This window comes from Phoenix dactylifera, chromosome 3, assembly GCF_051530095.1.
Source record: "Phoenix dactylifera cultivar Ajwa chromosome 3, Ajwa_hap1_PhDact_Kaust_v1.1, whole genome shotgun sequence".
In the NCBI taxonomy this organism is placed as follows: domain Eukaryota; kingdom Viridiplantae; phylum Streptophyta; class Magnoliopsida; order Arecales; family Arecaceae; genus Phoenix; species Phoenix dactylifera.
In genome coordinates this window covers 35,248,983-35,271,068 of record NC_143192.1, presented here as the reverse complement: position 1 = coordinate 35,271,068, position 22,086 = coordinate 35,248,983, and the positions used below count along the sequence as shown (strand labels likewise).

General features: G+C 36.0%; 1 protein-coding gene across 6 annotated transcripts; it reads left to right on the top strand.

Annotated features, from left to right (window-relative positions):
• The first annotated feature begins 6,733 nt into the window (after nt 1–6,733).
• Nucleotides 6,734–20,331, top strand: LOC103696856 (serine/threonine-protein kinase PCRK1-like). Of its 6 annotated transcripts, XR_015976261.2 has the most exons (6): nt 6,741–6,990; nt 8,168–8,573; nt 14,586–14,846; nt 17,175–17,297; nt 19,253–19,975; nt 20,066–20,140. XR_015976261.2 is itself a non-coding variant. In XM_088718122.2 (5 exons), the coding sequence occupies exons 2-5, from the start codon at nt 8,196–8,198 to the stop codon at nt 19,775–19,777; spliced, it is 1,287 nt and encodes a 428-aa protein (XP_088574248.2). In that variant the 5' UTR covers nt 6,740–7,051; nt 8,168–8,195; the 3' UTR covers nt 19,778–20,331. The 6 variants fall into 6 exon arrangements, 5 of the variants coding, with proteins under 5 accessions (XP_088574249.2, XP_088574250.2, XP_088574248.2 ...); XM_088718122.2 differs by having other exon boundaries at nt 6,740–7,051; nt 19,253–20,331; XM_088718121.2 differs by having other exon boundaries at nt 6,740–6,953; nt 19,253–20,140.
• Nucleotides 20,332–22,086: the final 1,755 nt, after the last annotated feature.

Below are 22,086 nucleotides of genomic sequence, written 5' to 3'. Positions count from 1 at the left end.
GGGGAACACCGATCTCCCACCACAACTAGTGTGCCATGGTAGTCTCTGATCACAAAATCCACTCCTCCAAACTTTCTTTTTTTTTTCCTCACCACTTCACACAATAGTAGTATAGCCGTATTGTCCATGTAATTTAATATTTAAATAAATTTTCGTCTTCTATAGGTATATTAATATAAAAGCAATTTGGATTTTAGTAACAATAATAAGGTTCGATGATGACGCTGTGATCGATCAGCTATCATTATTATAACAATTATAACACACATATACCAGATGTTATGTATTTATAAAAAGCCTGTCATGGAAAGCCATGCTTCTAGTTGGCACACATTCGGAGAAAAAAATGATGAGCTCTTCTTATCATTTGGGCCAGCATCTAAGTGAGGGTTACCTCAAACGATACGAGAGAGGGAGAGAGAGAGAGAGAGCATGCCCGTTCTAAATGCAGTTGAGGGCATATATGGAGCAGCTTAGCTGTAGCAGTGGAGAAATTTCAGGGTGATCAAATCTGGATGGAGCTGTTACAAGAAATGCTGGAAGATAGCAAAATGATTGGGATATGAAGTGACAATAGAAATTGAGATTGAGATGTTTTGTTTTCTTATACAAGACTAATGGCTTCGGTCACTGGTCATTGGATTCCATGTCATCATTAGGTCATTAATTTTCTTGGCCTTCCAGCACTAGGCAGGCGTCAACTCCCATACATTGTCTTACCATTTTGCAGAGATCAGTGTTTTTGGTAAACAGTCGTCCAGGCCTGATCAATGCGACCCTCTTTGTGAGGAGGCACCCCTTCTCTAGAAGTTACAGGGCTATTTTGCCAAGTTCCTTAAAAAAAGTTGCCTAATACCCCTAAGTCTTCTCTGCTTACCCACCGTTGTCATGTTTTTTATACTTCAGACAAGATTCATTCGCAACAAAATATTTTCTTTGTGCGTCGGTAAAAAAAAATATATTTTTTGGGAGAGGGAGACTATTTCACCAATCGAGTCACGGGTATCTGACATATTCATACCTAAGGATTTTCCACAAAGTGGTGACGAAACGTATAACTTGTACAAATCTTTCCATTTTCGATCCGATCCATTCGTTCGTAGATCCTTTTAGGAGGCCCTCCAATGACCATAGATCGAACCTATCCAATTTTTACAGTACGATGGTTGGCTGTTCACGGATTAGCTGTACCTACCGTTTTTTTCTTGGGGTCAATATCAGCAATGCAGTTCATCCAACGATAAACCTAGTTGGTTTGTGGATTGTGATAATGAACAAGTTGAAGAGTATGGACATGGTTTTGTTTGTGGATTATGATACTAGAGAAGGGCCTATGGTGTAATTCGCTTGATTCGGGGCTCATCATGGTGCAACACTTCGGTATGAGTGGTCCCGAGCTTGGATGGCTCTTACTCATCTTTTGGTATTAATCTTCCGACAATAGTGCATTACCTTGTCGGAAACCTGCTACTAATCAACAATTCGTTTGTAAAAGCTCAATATATGGTCGCTTTGTAACAGACCATATAGACCATAGTTTTGGTATTTGGTATTGACCGGCAGATGGCGGACTCTTTGTAAGATCTACACTGATATTTCTTCCTGGTTCATATTGGAAATAATCTGTTAAAATCTTATAAATCTTTTTTATATGATTTTATTATTTTATCTTCAATATTTAATTAATGGCTTTCTGCACATACTAAATTAATAAATTAAGTGTTGATGTTATCCAGTTCGAGGTACGCAATGAAAGGCTCTTTTTTTAGAGTAGAATTCGTCCTGCCCAGGTACAAATAGTTAATGACGGTCTACTCCCAAGATACAACGAACCGTCTTGTATTTTCTTTAAAGTGCACTCTAACAAAGAAGAATCAAAGTCAAACCTGAACTAGCCAAATCTAGATGTATTGAAAAATCAGCAAATTTGATTGAAGCAATCTCTCTCAATCCTTTTATATGTGGACACAATCCTCTTCTCAAATGCTTATTGGGTACACTTAAGTTCACTCCTTAGTACTCTCAATTCTCTTATCTAATTTAGAGTTATTTAGATGGAAAATGAATGTTCTGATGGATGGAGAGTACGATCTCTTTTCTATTAATAGATGTGAAAGAGTGAGTATGATTAGCTGCTTAAGCATCCTTTCGTTGCATCCTTTCATATAATCCATCCATTCATCAAGGGTTGTGTCCCTTGGGATCACTATCAGATCAGATGCGTCTTTTCATGAGAATGCATATTTTCATTTATGGAAGTCTCCCGAAGAGTTTGTTTAAGAAACATTTCTTCGGATGTTTTGTGAGAAGAGAAAGCGTCTCTACGCTTCTTTTTAAGATACCACATGAGCAATAATTAGAGATGTGTCCACAGAATTTTAAGAGGAGAGAGATAAAGATAGACAATTAAATCTTATCTATTTAGAAAACCAAGTTAATTGAGAGGCTAAGATAAGTTTTTATATTTAACTAAATTTATATTTTGATAAATATCTAAGATAAAATTCTAAAATCTCAAAATTTTGAATTAAATATTTTATTAATAAACTAATAGTACGATGGTTACTTTGTTTACTTGTTAAAACTAAAACTGCCATATCAAATTTATTATTTCTTTGTTTGTTATTTATATAGTTCTTAATTTTTATTGATTATGTTTTCATAGTTGCCTCTCTTGATCGTCTTATCAAACAAAAAAAATGTGAAATAAGTTTTGAGATGGCATCGAAGTGCCTTCCAAATGTGTTCGGTTCTTGGGTGATGATAGGGTTGGCAACTAGTCCTCGTAGTAGTATCGAGATCACATTTGGTAAAGGAGAGGGAGGACTAGTAGACGATGATGAAAATTAAGACTATATTTGGCAACGCCGTCAGTTTACTTTAAAAAATTAACTAGAAATAGAAATTTTATTTCTATTTTTTTTCGATTGCTGATAAAAGAAAATATGTTTGGTTCACTTCTTAAAAAAAAAATTAACAAGAAGCGACGATGTAGCCAAGGGATAGGGAGGAGGGAGGATAAGGTTGGCGATGTGGTCGAGGACGCAAAAGATTTTGCATTGGATGGAGAGAAAGGGAGGGAGGATGAGGTTGGCGATACAGTTGACGATGAGAGAGCTTGACGTCAGAGGAGAGACACCCAATAGGGCGGCAAAGGGAGAGGAAGGATAGGGTTGGCGATGCAGCCAAGGATAAGGGAGAGATTGGCGTAGAGTGAAGAGTCAGCTAAGGGAGCAAACAGAGGGAGGGAGAGAGGGGGAATGGGACTAGCAATGCAACTGGGATGAGGAATAACTCGACATCGGGCGGAAAGGTGGTCGAAGAGGTCTGGGAAGCCGGCACGGTCGAGCAGGGGTGATGAGGCTGAGGGTGAGGTTGGGTGGAGGAAGAGGGATCGAGAGGATAAGGATGAAAATAAACTTTTATATAAAATGGAAGTTAAAATTCAGAAATGATGGAAGTTATATTTTTTTTAAAAAATTAAACAAATATATTTTCTGCATCGAATTCAATATTTTTTTTTTAAAAAAGGTACCAAACAATGCTATGGTTCTTTGGTTCATGACCACCTCATTTTTGGTACCGTTCGGACTGATTTGCATTGGCCAAGACCAGACCTTGCCCTTTTTGGGCTTAGACCTCTCGTAGGCTAGCCAAGACCCATGAAACTGGATCCAAAGTTTAAGGTAGCCTGGATCCTGTTGAGTCCATCCTCATGCTACTTAAAACTGGTTTATTTGTATTGTTTCTGGTCTGTCTTAAATAAGTGTTAGTACAAACCAAGACTATATTGCTATTTGAAACAAGTTTCCTACGATGTTTTTTTTTTTCTCTACAAACATCGTTGGGAGTTATCATATTTCTTCTAGAAACAAAAGAAGAGATAGAACTCGATTCTTTGATTGACTTACTAAGGTTTTTTCCTCCGCTCAAGAACCGCATGCATGAATCACTGATTAAAGTTCCAATATATAACACATGTACATCCTTTTGATAAAATGTGTAAACCAATGCTTCGGCTACTATTATCATATGAAGTGCACCAATTTAGCTATTAACTGATGACATGAGTCTGGATTTTTATTTGAATGCAAGGACCTCAAAGGCTCAAATAGATAAACTTAAAGGCAAGACTATAAGCACAACATAACCATATGATTTGGTAGAAAGCTAGAATCATTTTTCACACCTTTTTTTTTTATTTTTTGATCTCCTTATAATAATATCCTTTTCAATTGCTCTTGGCTTGCAATTTTAATGCATGCCTTGCTTTAGTTCTAGGCAAACTGGTACAGGCCATATTTTATTGTACTGGTTCACTTTAAGTAAATGCTCATCTTTGTGTCACTTTTAGATTTTTTTCTATTCTAAAAGCTAGAGCTTAATTATATTCTTCTAAAATAACTATAATATTTATTGTAGACACTACATTTCTTTAGTAATTTAGAAGAAAATTTCTGATTCTAATATAGGAATTAAAGTATAGCCAACTAGTTTGCCGAACAATTTGGCTCCTAGAAAAATAAGATAAGAGTTTTCCCTGAATCAATTAGTTCTTGAAATCTAAAAATAAAATATAGTAAAATTGTTATATCATTTTAACTTGAGATTTGTTTTTTGATATTCTAAAATAATTTTCTATAAATAAGTAGCGGAATAAATTCTTCCTACAAATTTTGCTCATAGAACTTTTTTTCCCTATATGTGCAAATAAGTGCACAAAATATTTGGTTGGTTGTGAATCACAATAACTATTAGCTTCACGTGGATTTTTTTTTTTTTTTAAAGAAATGAGCTTGTTATCACCCTTACCTGTCTCTAAATTCAGGATTTTTAACTTGTGATTAAAACAATGCACCAAACACAATTCGACAAATCTTATGATCATATTTGATTATTCTAAAGTAATTTACATCAGGATATTTGCTGTAGTATTTAATTTTTTTTCTAAATAAGAGATTGCTTGCTTGCTTAAACAATCAAAGTAGGTAAACTACCGAGCACCATCCATTGATACTGTTACTTGTGCAAACCTATTGTTAATCATCACTTTACTTCTGTTTTATAATTACTTAGTGTATCACTGAATACTACTCATTGTTTGTGTTGTAGGCTAACAGTCTTGCAACGTCAGCTTTGTTTTGATTTTTTTCTGTTTTTTTTTTTTGTTGATTGAAAGGGAGTTTGTAGACCACCCAGCTTTTATTGATTAAGCCAAGATGGCAAAGAATACATAGAGGAGACAGAGTACTGGCTTCCAAAGAAGAAGAGGGCAGCCTTTCAAGAATAAACAAAAAAAATTACTATTGTGCTAAATCAGCAACTCTCATTCAAAATGGCTGAATCCATAGCCTCAAACAACATAAGGATGATAGGCTTGGAGGATTTAGAAAACCAGCTTCTAGTTTTAAGGCATGCTTATGCTTCGGTGTAAGCGTGTCGAATCTTGTTTTCCTTATGCAGTTACAGTGCGCCATCCATGAACGACTCTTTCTCTTTGTACGTGAATGAAGCTTTGGTGGGTCAGGGTCAATTACCAGGCATTAATGGCCGTCCAGATTTATGGGGCCATCAGGGGTCTTATGCATGCCACAGCTCTTTCTCCATGTGTTAAGCTCTTTCTCCATGTGTTAAGCTCTTCCTCATCCATATTATATTTTTTTAGATTCCTATACTTGAGATTGCACCCTTTAAGATTCAAATTTAGAACCTCTAGTTGTATGGATTTAATGGTAATTCTCGATTATCTAAATTTATAGAGGTTACAAATCTGGAAGTTAGGAGTGTTCAAATAATGTTAAAGATGATCAATCTTTGACAGCATTACTCTGGCAACCTTCACTAAAACAGCACATTGTCAGAGGATTCTGAATTGATAGATAGAGGTCAAAAACTCCTACTTAATATTCTCTTCCAACCTAATAAATAATACATATACGACTTCAAGTCTATATTGATTACATATTAGTGAATTATCTTATAAATAATGAAGTGGACCCAACATTTCCCTTATCTTACAAAACCTTAAATACTATTTACTTAATAAATAACTAGAAAAGAATATATAAAGTGGGGCCACGGCATATATAAGAATAAAGTTAGGTAGCTAGGAAGAATTAATCTCTCCATTATCCTACCTATTAAGTCATTGCATTTTTTTTTTTCTTCAAGTCATCCGTCTACAATTTTTATATCCACGGGTAAGCTTCAACTTTTCCACCATCTATTTGTGAGGGATATAACATTTGCTAAAAGAGAAAGCACTGTGGGTCTTATCCAACCTCAACCATTCACATATTTCATTCTATATATGTATGCATTTATATACACACACACTAATACATTAATTTTTTTTTATAAATAATTTTATATTATGGGATTATGGAATAATAATCTTCACAAAAATCTAGTTCTATTAACTCCTATCCAATTTAGAAAAAATTATCATACGCTTAACTCATTAATTAATGCACTCGCTCGGGACAATTTTATGCAGGGACACATAAAAAGAGATTTTTTTAAAAAAAATAAAAGTGTACTTTAAAATCTACATTAATTAATTTTTTAACTACTATTTATTTTTTTATAAATTATGGGCTGGATTTGAGCATAGAAAAAAAAAAAATTTTTTAACATGGTTTAGATCCACTCGTCTCTTAAGCAGTTCTATATCTTTACGTTTCGGGTTAGGTCTGATCCCATTTCCCTTTCAGAAGCCTATCGCTCTCGCGACCGTTTCTCCTCTCCCTCTCCAAACGTGTCGTCTTCCCGGTGAGGTGTCCATAGTTGGGTGAGCTGAAACCTACCGCATTGACTTGTATTTAACTCGTCATCTCGTCATGGGATGCTCATCGTCGATTCTTCTCTGAGGGCCCTCTCGAGCTTTGAGAATTCTCTGAGAAACCCCTGAGAGATAAGGAGACTCGTGGGTTCTTGCTCATTCTCGCTGGAAGGCAAGTTCGAGTTCAAAAGAAAGCTCCTTTTTTTCAAGTAAGAACTCGTTGGTTTTTTCCTTTCTTTTGCTGGTCTTGCTGCACGCGTTGTTAGAAAGGTAGGATTTTTTAGGACAAAAATGTGGATTCTTGTATCTCTTGGAGAATAGAGGAAGTTTCTTTGCTCTTTCGTTTCGATAATTTTTGGAATTTCTACGAATGTGTAAATATGGATTTTTCTATCGTTTTTAAAACAAGTTTATTTATTCCTTCATTTGGATAATTCTTGGATTTTTTTTGCTGGTAATCAATAAAAAATCGAAGATTTTAGCAAACTACGAGGGTCTTCCGTCATGCTAATTGTTTGGCTATAAGATGTTTTGTTCATATAATGTGGCGAGTTGCCTGCTAACTTTCTGAAGAATTGAGTTATTGAGGTTTGCATGTGGAATTTCTGATATGGGTTTAGAGAGGAAATGATGGTTACTTTGGATTGTTTCATTACTTACTTTGTAATGGTTTTGCTTGAGGTTTTAAAAGGACAATTGTAAAGGTGGGTTTTGCGCGAACTGCTGAGAAGTTGCCTATATTCTAAACCAAAAAAGAAAGGTTTTTGCTCTAAGAAAGTGACTTGTGATTCTTGCATAATTGCTGGGCTAGGTTATACTTCAGTATCTTGAGTATGTATCTTTTTTATTCCTCCTTCCAAATTTCTTTTGAAATTCTTCCTTCAATGGGATGGTTGTGTAGAAAAGAGTTCCCCCCTTCTCGAAAGAACATAGCAGCTGCACGCGTCTTTTTTAATTAAATTAAAGATGGTGGAGGATTCTCTTGAAGAAACCTGGTTCCCTTGTATTGATCTGGGTATCTGAAACTTGAATGGGAGGAAAATGATGACTTCTGCTCTTATAGAGGTGACACGTTTTCAATCTTAGAGGTTGCCTTTTTGGAACATGATTTGAGGGAGGAAAAATATTGTTCTTGTTGGTGCCTATTGATATACTTCTTATATATTCCATTAGTCTTTCCTTGCGTTTCATTAGAAATTACAAACTTTTAGTCCCTGATGGTGTGTAGATCTTAGCGTACAACAAATTCTTTTGATGTTAATTGTTGATTGTTTATGTGTATCTTAGTGGTCCTATACAATGTTATCTGTGATGTAATTGAGATGTTTTAGCGCTTTGTGATATAAAAAGTTCACTCCCTTTTCTTTTCTTAATTTCAATCTGCAGAGTAAGTAAGGGGTCTTACAGTGAGGCTATGAAGTGTTTCCCTTTCTCAAATGGAAAGAAAAGAGAACCTCAAGCGAGGAGGTCTCCATCTTCTATGTCAAGCAGCACCATGTCGACAGATTGTGATATGAGGAAGTCAGGGTCTGAGCTCAACTCTCTTAGTGTCTCAGACATGAGTGCTGACTCCATAGGGAGGTCTCAGTTCCCTAGTTTCTCACAGAGACCAAGCAATCTCAGAACATTCACTTTTGAAGAACTGAGGAATGCTACAAGGAATTTCAGCCGCTCACTAATGATTGGAGAAGGTGGATTTGGATGTGTTTACAGGGGCGCAATCAGGAGCTCTGATGAACCAAACACAAGGAAAGATGTTGCCATAAAACAACTCAGTCGCAGAGGGCTGCAGGTGAGTTATTTACAGTTTCATCTATTCATCAGTTTATTTTATTAAATTCGTTATGTTCCTTTCCTTCAAAAATATCACTTTATTACTTATTCTTCATAACATTATGTTTTTGTTCTACATATCATTGAATAATATCTTGCTGGCAAGCAGCAAGAAGGAAAAGTTCTTTGTCTGGGTACAGACTTTAAGATTATGGATACAAATAATCTTCTATTTAGGTAATTATCATGTATCAACCTTTTAGTCTAATTATCGGTATAGAATTGTCTATAACACTAAATCTTTGTCCAGCTATTTGTTAGTTAGGTGACAATTATCATTTGCCTTATTGCTTATGTCAATGCCTTTGGGTTTGTCATTGTAGATATAGGGGAATATGAATGCTTGGGGTGTCAGTTACTATGAGGAAAGTGAATGGAGAGATAATCTAAAGTGGCTTGCTGATGCAAACAAGGATTCCTAATGGAAATAATTTTATCAATTTTCAGTTCTTACAAATTAGTTCTCTTTCCCTAGGCATTGCTTGAGCTATACGAGACCATTTGAAGCATGCAAGTACTTGTGTTGATGCTGTATTCAAGTTTTACTAGATTTGTGTTCTGAGCTTGGCTGTTTTAGTCATTTTGATGTTCAAAAATTGGGCCTAAAGTTTCAGTGTGGGATTAAAGTTGTGTTTCAGCCAAATTAGGTAATTTTTTTAGTGGTTTTGGTTGAATTAGATGGTATACTTTGGATTTCAAGGTCTTATACAATCATTTAGTTGGTTTACCAGTTTGCCTAGTGGGCTTATGCATAGGGAAACTCATATGCACAGATTTGACAATGTATTTTCTTTGACTAATTGCATATGAATAAATTCCCATGTTTTATGGTTCCATTACAAGCTTCACCAGGCAATTTTTTAAGTACCCAACTGTACTTGATAGTCCAGTACGTACCGTGCCAACCTGATATGGTACTGGTATGGTCTGGGGGCTTGATATGTTCCCTTATGAACACATCGTTACGGATGCTATGTTGAATCCAACAATTTATCACATGCCAATATGCAGTGTACCATACTGTAGGTACCACTATTCGACCTGTTACTGAGACTTAGAGCATTGTCACCAAGATTACCTCGAAAAAGTGAAGCACTAGAAGGTAGAAAAACATGAAAGATTCTGTCACAGTAGAAACCATATTTGAGGCAGATCATTGGGCTATTTCTTTGTGAAATTGATGCTGATGAGACTTTAATTTTCAATCAACTATGCTTTTTCCACTGCTAAAGAACTATATTTGACTCTCATATGAGCTCTTTTATCTATGCCAGAATCAGAACTATCATGCAGACCAATATAGGCATTCCCGTGAAGAAGAAAACCTGAAAAAAGGGCAGTGGAAACTGAAGAGGAGAGAGATTACAAAAACTAACAGTGGTAATTTACTACAGGAAGTTGGGTAATATAGAATTTGAGGGAGCTGTCCCTCAAATTCTTCTCACATGTGCTTACCCTGAAACAAAATGATCATAGATTGTCGTGTACTAACAATACATGTCATTTGAAGTATATATAAACTAAAATTTGCTACAGATAAGTAATTATAAATTCTTTCTTCTTGGTCCTGCATCTCTGTTTTCTTTACTGATATAATGTATCAGCATTTCAACTGGTAAACTCTAATCTGGAGCCTGAATTTGATGGTTGATAAACCTGACTGATATATGTCATGAAACATGGTCGCTTGTTGGACAGGATATTATATGAAGTGCTTTCTTTCCCTCATGCACTCACTCTTTTTCTTGTTAGTTTGTCACTTCTTGAGTTCTGCATTTTTACATGTTTTATGCATTTGACTACTCTTCCTGGCATGACAAGGAACAAAGTCGAAACAGTTATTCCTTTATCCAACTCTATGTAATGTATATTGGCATAAGCAAATTACAAATGGAATACCAAAACAAGAAGCAACCAAACTACGAACCGGTAAGAATGAGTTAGGGCATTAAAAATGGAGCAAATACTTTTTGGTAGTCAGTCTGCAGTTACATCTTCTTGATCTCCTAGTCTATTTGATTGTCATCCACAGCAAAACTACCTTCTACCCTCATGATGACAGCCACTAAAATTTCCTACTTTTCTCTCCAAAATCTTGCCACTCTTCAATGGCATCCACTATTTTCCTCGTATACTTTAATTCCAGACCTTCCATGTGACAACATTCACATCTTGCCATTTATCCTTATATTGATAATATGTAGTGGGGAATTCCATAGGATGACATTCCTTCATGTTTGCTTGTCTTGCTTGTAGACATGTCTTTAATAGCTGTAGGGTTGGGTGGGGCTCCATGAGATACTGTTCCTTCACCATCACTGCTGTTGCTCGCCATTTTACGCATCTTTGGCAAACATTAAGGCAGGGTTTCAGGTCCATAACTTAGCTTATGAGGATTTAAGCAACTTTGAAGTTTTCAGATCTGAGTTGCTTATCTGTAAAAAAAATAAAATAAAAAGAATAGTTTTAAGATGCTTTAGAAAAAAAAATTTCACTTGTTAGGAACTTAAATGTGAGGCAATAGTCTGTTGTGCCGGTACCGGGCACCAGACCGATTGCCTGGCGGACAGATCAGTACGGGCCTGCGCTATGCCGTGCCGGGCTTGTACCGACACAGTAGAGAAGGTGGGGGAGAGGGCGAACGGGAGAGAGGAAAAGAGAGAGAGAGGGGGAGAGAGGAAGGGAGAGAGGAGAGTGGTGGAGGCTAGTGGAGGGCCAGCGGTGGCCGGCGGAGGGTCGTTTTCACTTAAAAATCGCGAAATTAAAAAGCGGCCGGACCCCTGTTTTGAATGAAACAGGGAACCCAGCCGCGGAAACTTCCTTCGCCTTCGGCTTGGATCATCGGCCTCCGCCTTCGGCCTGGATCGTCGGCCTCCGCCGGCCGCCTCCACCTCCCTCTCTCTTTCTTCCTCTCCCTTTCCCTCCCTCTCTTGCTCACTCTTTCTTTTCCTCTCTTTCCTTCTCCTTCTCCTCCTTCGGCAACGGGTTTCATTTCCGTTGCCGGGACGCCCCGGTCCGCCATTGGGATGGTTCCGCCGACCCTGGATAATATATAAATCTTCTAAATTTTATTCATAAATGGTCTTGAAAAACTTCTTTACTGAAGGAGCTTGGTTTGGTCATGCGACAAAATTGTTACTTTTGAAATTATTTTCATGATATAGAGAAGTCCATCTTGTAACCATGTATCCCTCTTGATCAGTTTGGAGTATCAATTTTATTTGACCTCCCAAACATCATCATAAAAATTATAAATTAACTTTACACATCCCAAACAATTGATGATTAGGGAACAAAAGTAATTGCATTTGGTAGAACAAGAAGAAGCATTTATTTGTCAAATATTTCTTTCCAGTAGCTAGTGGTGATCACGTGCTGAAGTACCAGAAGGATTTTTGCAATATGTGCTGACTGAAATGACAAGGAAATGAGAAGGTGACTGAACATTTGCCCCAAGTACACCAGAAAGAGATCATCTGCTCTTAAATCACATAATTTGTTTAGTTTTTTGATCAAGAGTCATTTCACTTTGCTGTTCCAAACGTCTAATTATTACCTTTCAGTTGTTGAGTGCTTGAATAATTATATAGTTGACGACAACTAAGGCCTAAATGTTACTTATTGTATAAGAGCATTAAAAAAAAAAGCGTGGGTTCATATGAGTTGAACCAAAATATTTTAAAACTCTGATCTTACCATCAGTTCCCCTCAAGGGGCTAAGTTCCTATTTAACCATTCATAGTCTTCCACTTCTCCATCTGTATTTGTTCCTCATTTGGAGAATGCACCATTCTAGGTAATGACACATCAGATGAGACATTATTACACCAGACATATCAAGATATGGGACTGAGGTGAAGAACACAGCGATTGATATAGAAGGAGCAAGTGCAGAAGAAAGAAGAGTAAATGCAGAAGAAAAATATACCCCATTGATATTAGCAGAAGAAGAAAGAAGCACAAGCAGTAAACCCCAAAAAATCACACACCTTTAATTTGTCAACCAAGCTATTATAAGCATAAACTTGCATTTTATTAAGCTAACACTGCAACAGTTGTAACCCAAGTGTCTTCATATTTTAAATCTTAGGAACGATAAAAAATGAGCTGTATCCTTCATACTGTATTGGCAAGCATAAAATCATTATGTGAACTAATGGTTAACCATAGTCAGTTAACATAAACTGGACATGAAGTTTCCTTTTCTCTACAAGTTAGTGCATTGACATTTATATGGTTGAGATGTCAGTAATTTGACCTCAGAGAAAGGACCCATGTGCTTGGTCCTATCATCATTGTAGAACCTTTAGGAGAGCATTGGCTAGACCTTGTGTAAATGAAAACTTGATCTTGTATTAATGGGTCTTGCTCCAGTGCAAACTCTTTGACAACAAAAACAGATAGGAAAATATTGTTCCACCACAGATTATGGCAATGTTTCTATTTGTCTTATTTGCCAGTACTTGCCTATGTTAGAAAAGTTGTTCCTTATCGCCAATGCTATTATTCTGTCTCAGAATGTTAGTCCACTTTTGGCTCCCATTTACAAGTCATAATGTGTTATTCTTACATTTCATCATCAAGCCTGTAAAATGAAAACTAGCTCCAATAACTGTTTTGGTTTTATGATAGGAATGTCAACAATGTGGATACTATTTTTCCTTGGGCAATTTATGAAGATTACTAAAGAAAGGAGAAACACTAGAACATGTTTCCCCAAGGTGCAGAGAAAACATATGATACAGTAAAAACAAGCTTAATTTATTACATATCAAGGAAATAAAGTTTTCTCTAAGGGTTGTATAGAGATCCAATGGACATCTATAATTAAACAAACAGAAACAAGCATTAATTATTTGCAGTAAGTCAGGTGACTTCCCTAGTGCTGTGGTGGGCTGATGCCCAGAGTTAAACTTGAGTGCTTATTGCTTTTCACATGTTATTAATTAACCCACTAATTATATGTGTTAGAAGAAGACATGGTGTATGCCGTTCACAGATGATACAGTAGAAGTCGATGAGGTGAAAATCTGTTAACGCTGGAATTTTGGAGAAAGCTTTAGATAAATAATGAAAATACGGTAGAGCCAAAGAGCAAATGGAATGTGAATATAGTACGACTAAAAACAGAAGTAATGTCCCAATCAAGATTTGTTCCTAGAGATACCGTGATGTGTTTGATTCATTCTGCTGAAAAATGGAGAATTAAAAAATGATATATCTAATATAAGTATAGGGAGAATGAAGTGAAGTCATTTCATCGTTCTTGTATGATTGCCAAATACCTTTCTTCATTCAACTGTTATTTGGGATTTCATTCTTAACACAACATTTTTTTTCATTTGAATGGTTTTGTTCTTAATGGTTTGACTGAAACACTTGCCCCTAGTAAGACACGTTTTCCCCCTCTGAAGTGTCTGGAAGAATAAGAACTGTATATGTAAATTTGGTATCCACAGTCAGCCCATAATATAATGGGGTCCAATAAATGTGTTCGGGTACACTTGAGTGGGCATCCACCAAATGGATATAAACTGTTAAATTAATAGAAATAAGTTACTGTATAGATTTGTTTACCACTGCCCCAGAAAACAAAGCCCAGAAATATTTCCTCACTTATATTAATTTTGTGCCAGTAAGATTCATTTATTTAATTGTAGTAGTTTGAAGAAAGTTATTCACCAACCATAGAATTTTCAGACCAGTCCATATCTCTGACAAAAGTTTAGATATCTAGGTTATTCAAGAATGTTTGGATAGCCTAGCAACATATCAATTTCTGATTCCATGTGTCAATTTTACTTGAGTTACACCATAAATGCCTCACTAGCCGAGCTTGCTACCTTTTCTTCAGTTCTCTTCTAAATAATTAATTGTTCTGTTAACTTGTGAATTTATGCTTAATTTTGATGTTTTGATCAACTAGAAAGAAAGTTATTTGAACACATTTTGATCCTAATATTGTCTTTAGGGACACAAGGAATGGTTGACTGAAGTACATGTTCTTGGGGTGGTTGAACATCCAAATCTTGTCAAACTTATTGGTTACTGTGCTGAAGATGATGAAAGAGGAATGCAGCGTCTTCTTGTATATGAATTTATGCCTAACAGGAGTGTGGAGAATCATTTGTCAGCTCGATGTTGTAAGCCTCTTCCATGGGCCATGAGACTGAGGATAGCTCTTGATGCTGCTCGTGGCTTGACATACCTGCATGAAGAAATGGATTTCCAGGTATTTTGTTTTCCTTTTTGTCAATTTCATGTTTACCTAGATCACAGGCATTGTGTTTTGCGTTAAGGAATTCTAGATCCACTGCTTTTAAACATGTAACCCGACCCAATTTGTATATTCAGTTTAATAAACGGTTTGAATTAGGTTCGATGGCTTAAATAGGTTAAGTACGTCTTAAATGGTTAAGTGGTTTTTAAATGGGTTTTGCAGGTTTTAAATAGGTTAAACGAGGAGTCATGACCCGACCCAACTATTAAATGAGTTGGAGGTCTAAACTTGATCATGACTTGTTTAATAAATTGCTTTAGGCAGGTTGACCTGGTTATGACCTAGACATATTTATGTCAAACCCGAACTTGCTTAAAGCAGGTCAGTTGGGGGTCGGGTCTTAATTTGCCACTTGTACTAAGAAATGTATTATCTTTACATATATATATATATATAATATAACACGACCACCATATATAAATTTTTAGCGCTTATGAATTGAGTTCAAGCTTGGTTCAATTAAATATGAACCAAGCTTATTTTGAGCTTGAATTTAAGTTGAGCTCGAGTAGAGCTTGAGCTTCTCAAATCATTTGAACAACCCCGTCTTAGTCAATCCTTTAATCTGTCACAGAATTTGCATATTCATTTTCGAGCTGCTTGAAGCAAATTCAGACAAAAAAGAAAGAAAAAAAATCTATAGATCTAATTACCCATTCTGGACTCCACACTTTATTATTAGATGTTTTATCCAATCACTTTTTCATTTTATACTACGTTGGATTTGGGATGCGTAAGCGAGAGCCATAACTGATTGGAAGATTTGAATTGACTGATAAAAAAAAAACCATTGCAACCATCAGCACCATTTTCTCATACAATTATTGTAGTATTGTGCATGGAGCATGCGCTAGCCAATCATAGTGACCAAGTTGAAAGTGTTGGATGATGTCACAACCTCTCCTAATCATGCAATATATGTTCTGATATATTGCTGCATCTTTGCATATCCTCCTGTTTTGCATCCAGTAGATAAGTTTCATCTTTTATTTATTATATGGCTTATTCATTCAAATGAGATTAAGCAGCAATTCTCGAAGTAAGATATGTAAATTGCATGGACCACTTATTGCTGGCCACCTCTTCATATAGAATTTACACAGAATAAGTAGAATGTGATAGTGCATGCTAGGGTTGGTGCAGCAGCCTAAATATATTTGGGCTACCAAAAGCCAACCACCTATTTAAAATGATATACGAACCAAACTGAGTACATTAGTTCCATTACATCTTCTTCTCTTTGCCACTTTTTCACTATTTACCTCTTTATCCTTCCCATCACTATAAGAGATCCCCCACATTTTCTTCCATCTTAAAGCTTTTGTCATCATCAAGGGTCATGCTCCTTTTCCCTTTTATTCTATCCATGCTTTCTTCCATTTAAAGCTTTCATCATCATTAAAGGTCACACTCCTTTTCTCTTTTTTGTCAAGTATGTATTCTTTTATTGGACGTTTTATACAAGGATGTCGTACATATGGCCAAATGGAATCAAAATCGAAAAGCTTTAGTGACAAGTGTACAGTACCAAATCAGTGTAAATAGTTGGAGCTTATTATCTATTTATTTTTAAATTCATAATTTTTTTAAACATCCGATGTACTTTTGGTAAATGTCATTGAAGAATATATGCATTTGTACCACTGGTGCATCTGCAATGGTGTTTAGCCAGGACTTGAGATCCTTTGTTACAATATGCTGGCATAAATGTTTCCTGAGTTAAAGTAATACAAATTGAATTTAATTGGCAATGTAGTAGTGTCAGACAGTATGCCTTCATAAGAGAACTTTGTACCACTTTAGTCAGGGTATTGATATACAGCTATTATGGGCAATCAAATTGACCCTGCATAGCATTTTCCTTTTCCCCCCCACTTTTTTCAAAATGCTTCCAAACAACATTTTAAAAATAGTGGATGAACAGCTTCATTCTTCATGCATGCAGTTGGGGATTGCTAACAAAATGAGTAAATGCTGGAGCAGGGAAAATGTTCATTTGGTTACTTGGGGTGTCAAGAGTTAAGAATTATCTTTAACATATTATCTTACAACTACTTGTATAAACCAATAAAACAACGTTTAAAAACTTATGCTTTTATTTTTGCTAGCATCCCAGCATATAGACAGCTGCCATTCTAAAATACTTGGTCATTAAAAAAAAAAGAAAAATGTTTTTTTTATGATTTTTAGTTGCTTACCAGTAGCCTACTTCTATTGCTAGTGATTATCATGCTGATCCCTACAAAGGTTTTCATATACTGAAATGATCTGTATGCACAGATAATTTTTCGAGATATGAAAACATCCAACATTCTCTTGGATGAGCTTTGGAATGCAAAATTGTCTGACTTTGGCTTGGCTAGACAAGGACCAGCGGAAGGACAAACTCATGTTTCAACAGCAGTAAGAATAATACGATTATCTAGACACCTCAGCATTGTTGCATATCATGCCAGTATTAGTCTCTGTTAATAACATTAAGCACTTTCTTCCATCTTCTTTATTATGCTTATTGTTGGAATATCAGCATTTACACGCGAATTTTCATGGACAATGTGGAAACACTTCAAAAAGTTTGATATATAGATGGTCAGATGCCTAGAATCCTAAGTGTCATCTAGGTGTTGCATGGTCTATTATTAATCAATTTTATGAATATCAAAATTTATCTACATAATGAAATAAATTAATTCAAAGAGACTTCATATTATTTGATAATATGTGGTAACTTTTGGAAAGTGATAGGGTATGTGACTATGCTATATGTGCTGGTCATGTTTTACTTAAGTATTGTGATTTTTCTAAAACTAATTTGCAACCTGTATGTATGTTGAGAAAAAAATGTAAATTATGATTTTATTTTTAATAAAATATGCAAATTGTATGTTCAAATTGTCTCTTGCTTCCATTTTTTATATCTTCTTTCCATGTCTAAGAATCCTTATAGGGTTGCTCTCCTGCTGCACCAGCTTAAACTCCGGAACCAATAAGGGAGGTCTCTTGTTCCACTAATTGGTCTTCTTACGTTTAATGGCAGAATTCTTTCTTGCCTATGGTTGTCTTGGCCAGGAATTTGACAACTCAAGGTCGATATTAGTTCGAGAGTGCCTTGTAAAACATTCTGAAACTTTAGTTGATTGTACCTTGATTTATGAAACTGACACCAAAAAGTTGGTATCTTTATGCATGTTAGTTAGATATATAGTATTTGACATTTTTGCAAGATTGCCAGGGGCCCCTAAGTGAAACGCCTCCGAGGTTTATGCATAAATAATCCTGCCTCAGTGAGCTGCTTCTAGTGATGGGCCCTTGAGGTATCTGCCTGGACTCTTGTGGCATCTCAGTATGTGATTTTGGCAACCATAGTCAAGTTGGTATTGTTTAAAAATTAGTAACTTTACATTTACCAATTTGAAGGGAAAACAAGGAACAATGTCTTGCAAATTGACAGGAAGGATAAAAAGAGAGTAAAAAAAAGAGCAGTCAGGATAGGTAGGTATGTCAATGGGCCAGGTCTGGGCAAAGCATATCCAAAATTTGAATGGTTCACCCAATGATGCAGTCTGAAACAATACGAAACTAACCCTATGCATTGTCCTGTTAACCACCCTCAAGGCAGGGGAATGGCATGTTAAAGTACTTCTTCTTCTTCTTCATGTAACAAATGTCACTGAATTTGAGAACATTTGGACAAAAAAGATTGACATAAACACTTTAGACACAAATATGAACATAAAATTATTTGCAGGGGTAATTTGATTAGTAATTAACATCTACAACGATCAGAATCTGGAAACAAATATCTGTTAATCAGGATTTCTCACTTCTTTCCTGGCAGCCTCCATCTTAATTATTATCATATACATTTAGGAAATTGCTGTGACAAAGGTTGTAATCAGAAATTCTGAATAACTAATAACATAGCAGTTGGATGCTTTTGGCTGCATAGCCAGTAAGCCCAGAGAAAGACTTCCTCAAGAAGATTTTAGTTGTAAGAGTTTTAGTAGATGATCATTAAGATTGTAATTTGATTAGAAAACCTGGTGGTACAATTTTTTTATTTTTTATTTTCAGGGTTCATATTCAGTGTTAGTCATGCAACAAGAGAGCATTTTGGGAATGTATTATTGCATTAGTTATTCCATAGTGAATAGATATTCACTAAATTAATGAGGAACTTATGACTTTGCATGAATCATAGGTTTATCTTGTGAGAAAATATTAGACTAATTCATTGTCCAGTGTCCACAAAATGGTAATTATAATGTAGCTAACTATATTCTCGGTAGTGGAGTTGCATTATCTAATAAAGATGCTTTGAAGACAAGTCTGATTCCTCTATAATCTAAACCAAACAGGTTGTGGGAACCATTGGCTATGCAGCTCCTGAGTACATCCAAACTGGGCGCCTGACTGCCAAGAGCGACATATGGAGCTACGGGGTTGTTCTTTACGAGCTTATCACTGGCCGTCGCCCAATGGATAGGAACCGCCCCAAAGCCGAGCAGAAGCTCTTGGATTGGGTCAAACCGTACATATCCGACATCAGGAAGTTTCATATGATCGTAGATCCCAGGCTAGAAGGGAGTTATACTCTAAAATCAGCAACAAATCTTGCAGCTGTGGCAAACAAATGTTTGATACGCCGTCCCAAATCAAGGCTGAAGATGAGCGAAGTGTTAGGGATGGTTCAAAGCATCATAGAGAATATGGAGACTGGGATTCCACACCCTCCTCCGAGGAGTTATTTAGAAGAGACAGCTTCTGAAGAAAGTAAAAAGAGAGGACTGAACTGGAAGAGAAGGATTGGGGATTTGAAAGTAGGAGAAGGGAGACGGCTTGTGTGGCAAGGATGGACACAAAAACTTGTGAGGACACACTGATGATGACAATGACAATGATAATGAGCAAGTATCTGTTATGAAGTTCGTTAGTTTAGTTACAGTTAGCAGCAACATATGTTTCAATGTGTGCATAATCGTTATGCTTATGTATGTCATCTATCAAATCACTGATGAGAGGTTCTGTATATTTCTGAATTTGTTCGTGATGCGGCAACAAGAAGCTGGGAATGAATCTTGGTCGGTTTCGAATCGTTATATGTATCAGATCTCCTTCTATTATGATGGTATGTAGCCTAATGTGGCAATAAAATTCCGTGTCTTTCCAAGGACAAGAACAAACTACCGGAGGCAGGATGGGAGGCTGCAATATGGAAATTTTTATGCTCACTCAAGTTTAGCACATTGTGTGCAGTCTTTTTTCTTGTAATCACAATGTGAGTAATGTCACCTTCTTGAATGTCTTCTTCTGTTGTACCAAAAAAAATGTCTTGCTTGTGGCTTCATAAATTCATGATTTTCTTATTGCAATTGAACCATGTTGCTAATCATTGTAAACTTTTAGATAACTAACATGTTGATATTTATATGTTAAATTTTCTCTTATAAGCCAGATCATGATTTCAGAATTCTTGCTCTGCATTTTGGATCAGATGTTTAGAATTTTCGCAATGCTGTACATGTGCATGCAACAATTTTTCTATATTCACATTCGCTGCATATTTAAATTTACCATGACCTTAGTATATTTGTCAAGACAAATTAATAAATTTATATTCATGTCTCTTTATGTATTCACTTGTTCCAAAGCTTCATTCATGCTAAGAATAGCTAAGCACATAAAGAATGCAGTAAATAATAATGCAAATACCATACCACTAATCTCATTGGAAAAGTGAGATATACCAATCTGTTTTATGCAAGTTCATTATTTTTGTTTATCAGTTTTGGCAAACATTCATTGAATTATTTATTAGGATTCCTTGGTTTTACTCTTTCATGGATCAAAATGTGCAAGCTAATTTTCCATTTATCTTGTGTTTAGGTTTAAAAAGAAAAACTTTTGATGGTAGAAGGCCAGGTTTTGGATTATAATGCTTAGGAGATCTTCTGTTGCCAGAAAGTATTTACTTTGATTTCCAAGACTCATCGTCGCCTACCCTAAAAAGTGTTTCAGGTAGCTTTGCTTTCCGCCATCTTGTGGAAGTATCATAGTAATATGATTTTTAGTTGGGTTTTGTCTCATTCTTTTTCTCAAAAATATAGTTGCTTTGCGATCGATTTTGTTGACATCATATATATGGTCAAATATGTTCAGAGAATTAGTGGCACATCCATGAAGCTTGATGGATGAAAAATGTATTACCTCATTGGGCTCATCCTAATGGATTGATTGTCATCTTCTTTCCATTCTCTTTATCATCTTTGATTCTGCTTCTTGCGATACACCCGAGGCTTCTTGACCTAGTTTACGAATCACATTACCGAATGTGTTTCTTACCTTTCATTTATGGATAAATAAGCATCAAGAGATATCATGTGTACAGCTAGGCAGAGTTGAACTTAAAGAGTTTTAGTTTGATACTAGATTTTTTTTAGGGCCTTGATGCTAGAAAATACCTATTTGTATATGCAACATTAGATGGCTGCTATCTATCAAATGAAGCAGGTGAAGAACAAAGTACGGAACCACTTGAATGTGAATGAACTGTGAGATTGACAGCAGGGTTTCATGATAAGTATCTCAGTACCACAAATTTTTGCCAACCAGATTCCTTTTTCCTTTGGAGCGAAGGAACTGAGAACGGTTCCAAAGCTTGAACTTTCTGACAAAAAAGCGTCTCCATCCTCGAAAGCCTTCAGTAGACATTCACGTTTCAGCCCCTTCTTTTTTCTTCTTTTCTTGCAAGATGAACTCCCGCACATGCTGAGGTTTATTTTGAACGCTGCATTTGTTCAGCTGAATCATTCTTGTTACTTCACCAACCCCCTAAAAAGTCATAAACGTCACCATTTTTAATTGTAAACCATGAGATAATTTCAACGATGGAACGCACTAGCTTTTAATTTCCTCGGTCGGCATTCAACGACATGCAGCTATTTAAATAATCATGTTACAAAGCTATAATTTTTAGCACTTACACAAATTTATGGACCGGTCGAGATCCATCTTCTCTATCTTTCCTTTTGAGTTGGGTCTGTATTTTTTGATTCATGCCGATTATTTTAAGCTTTTTTTGTTCCGGCGATCTAGTTTTGTAGGATTCATGCTCATCCTAAACCTTTAGAATTAGATTCCACTTTAGAGCTATAGGCTCTGTTTGGTAGAACTTTTAGTAGGCCAAAAAGTA

What these genes read in the sequence shown, in the direction of transcription:
- LOC103696856 (XM_088718122.2), top strand. Translation starts at nt 8,196, where the DNA reads ATGAAGTGTTTCCCTTTCTCAAATGGAAAGAAAAGAGAACCTCAAGCG. An exon ending in ATGAAGAAATGGATTTCCAG is followed by an intron (nt 14,847 to 17,174) that starts GTATTTTGTTTT and finishes CTGTATGCACAG; the next exon opens with ATAATTTTTCGAGATATGAA. An exon ending in AAACTCATGTTTCAACAGCA is followed by an intron (nt 17,298 to 19,252) that starts GTAAGAATAATA and finishes TAAACCAAACAG; the next exon opens with GTTGTGGGAACCATTGGCTA.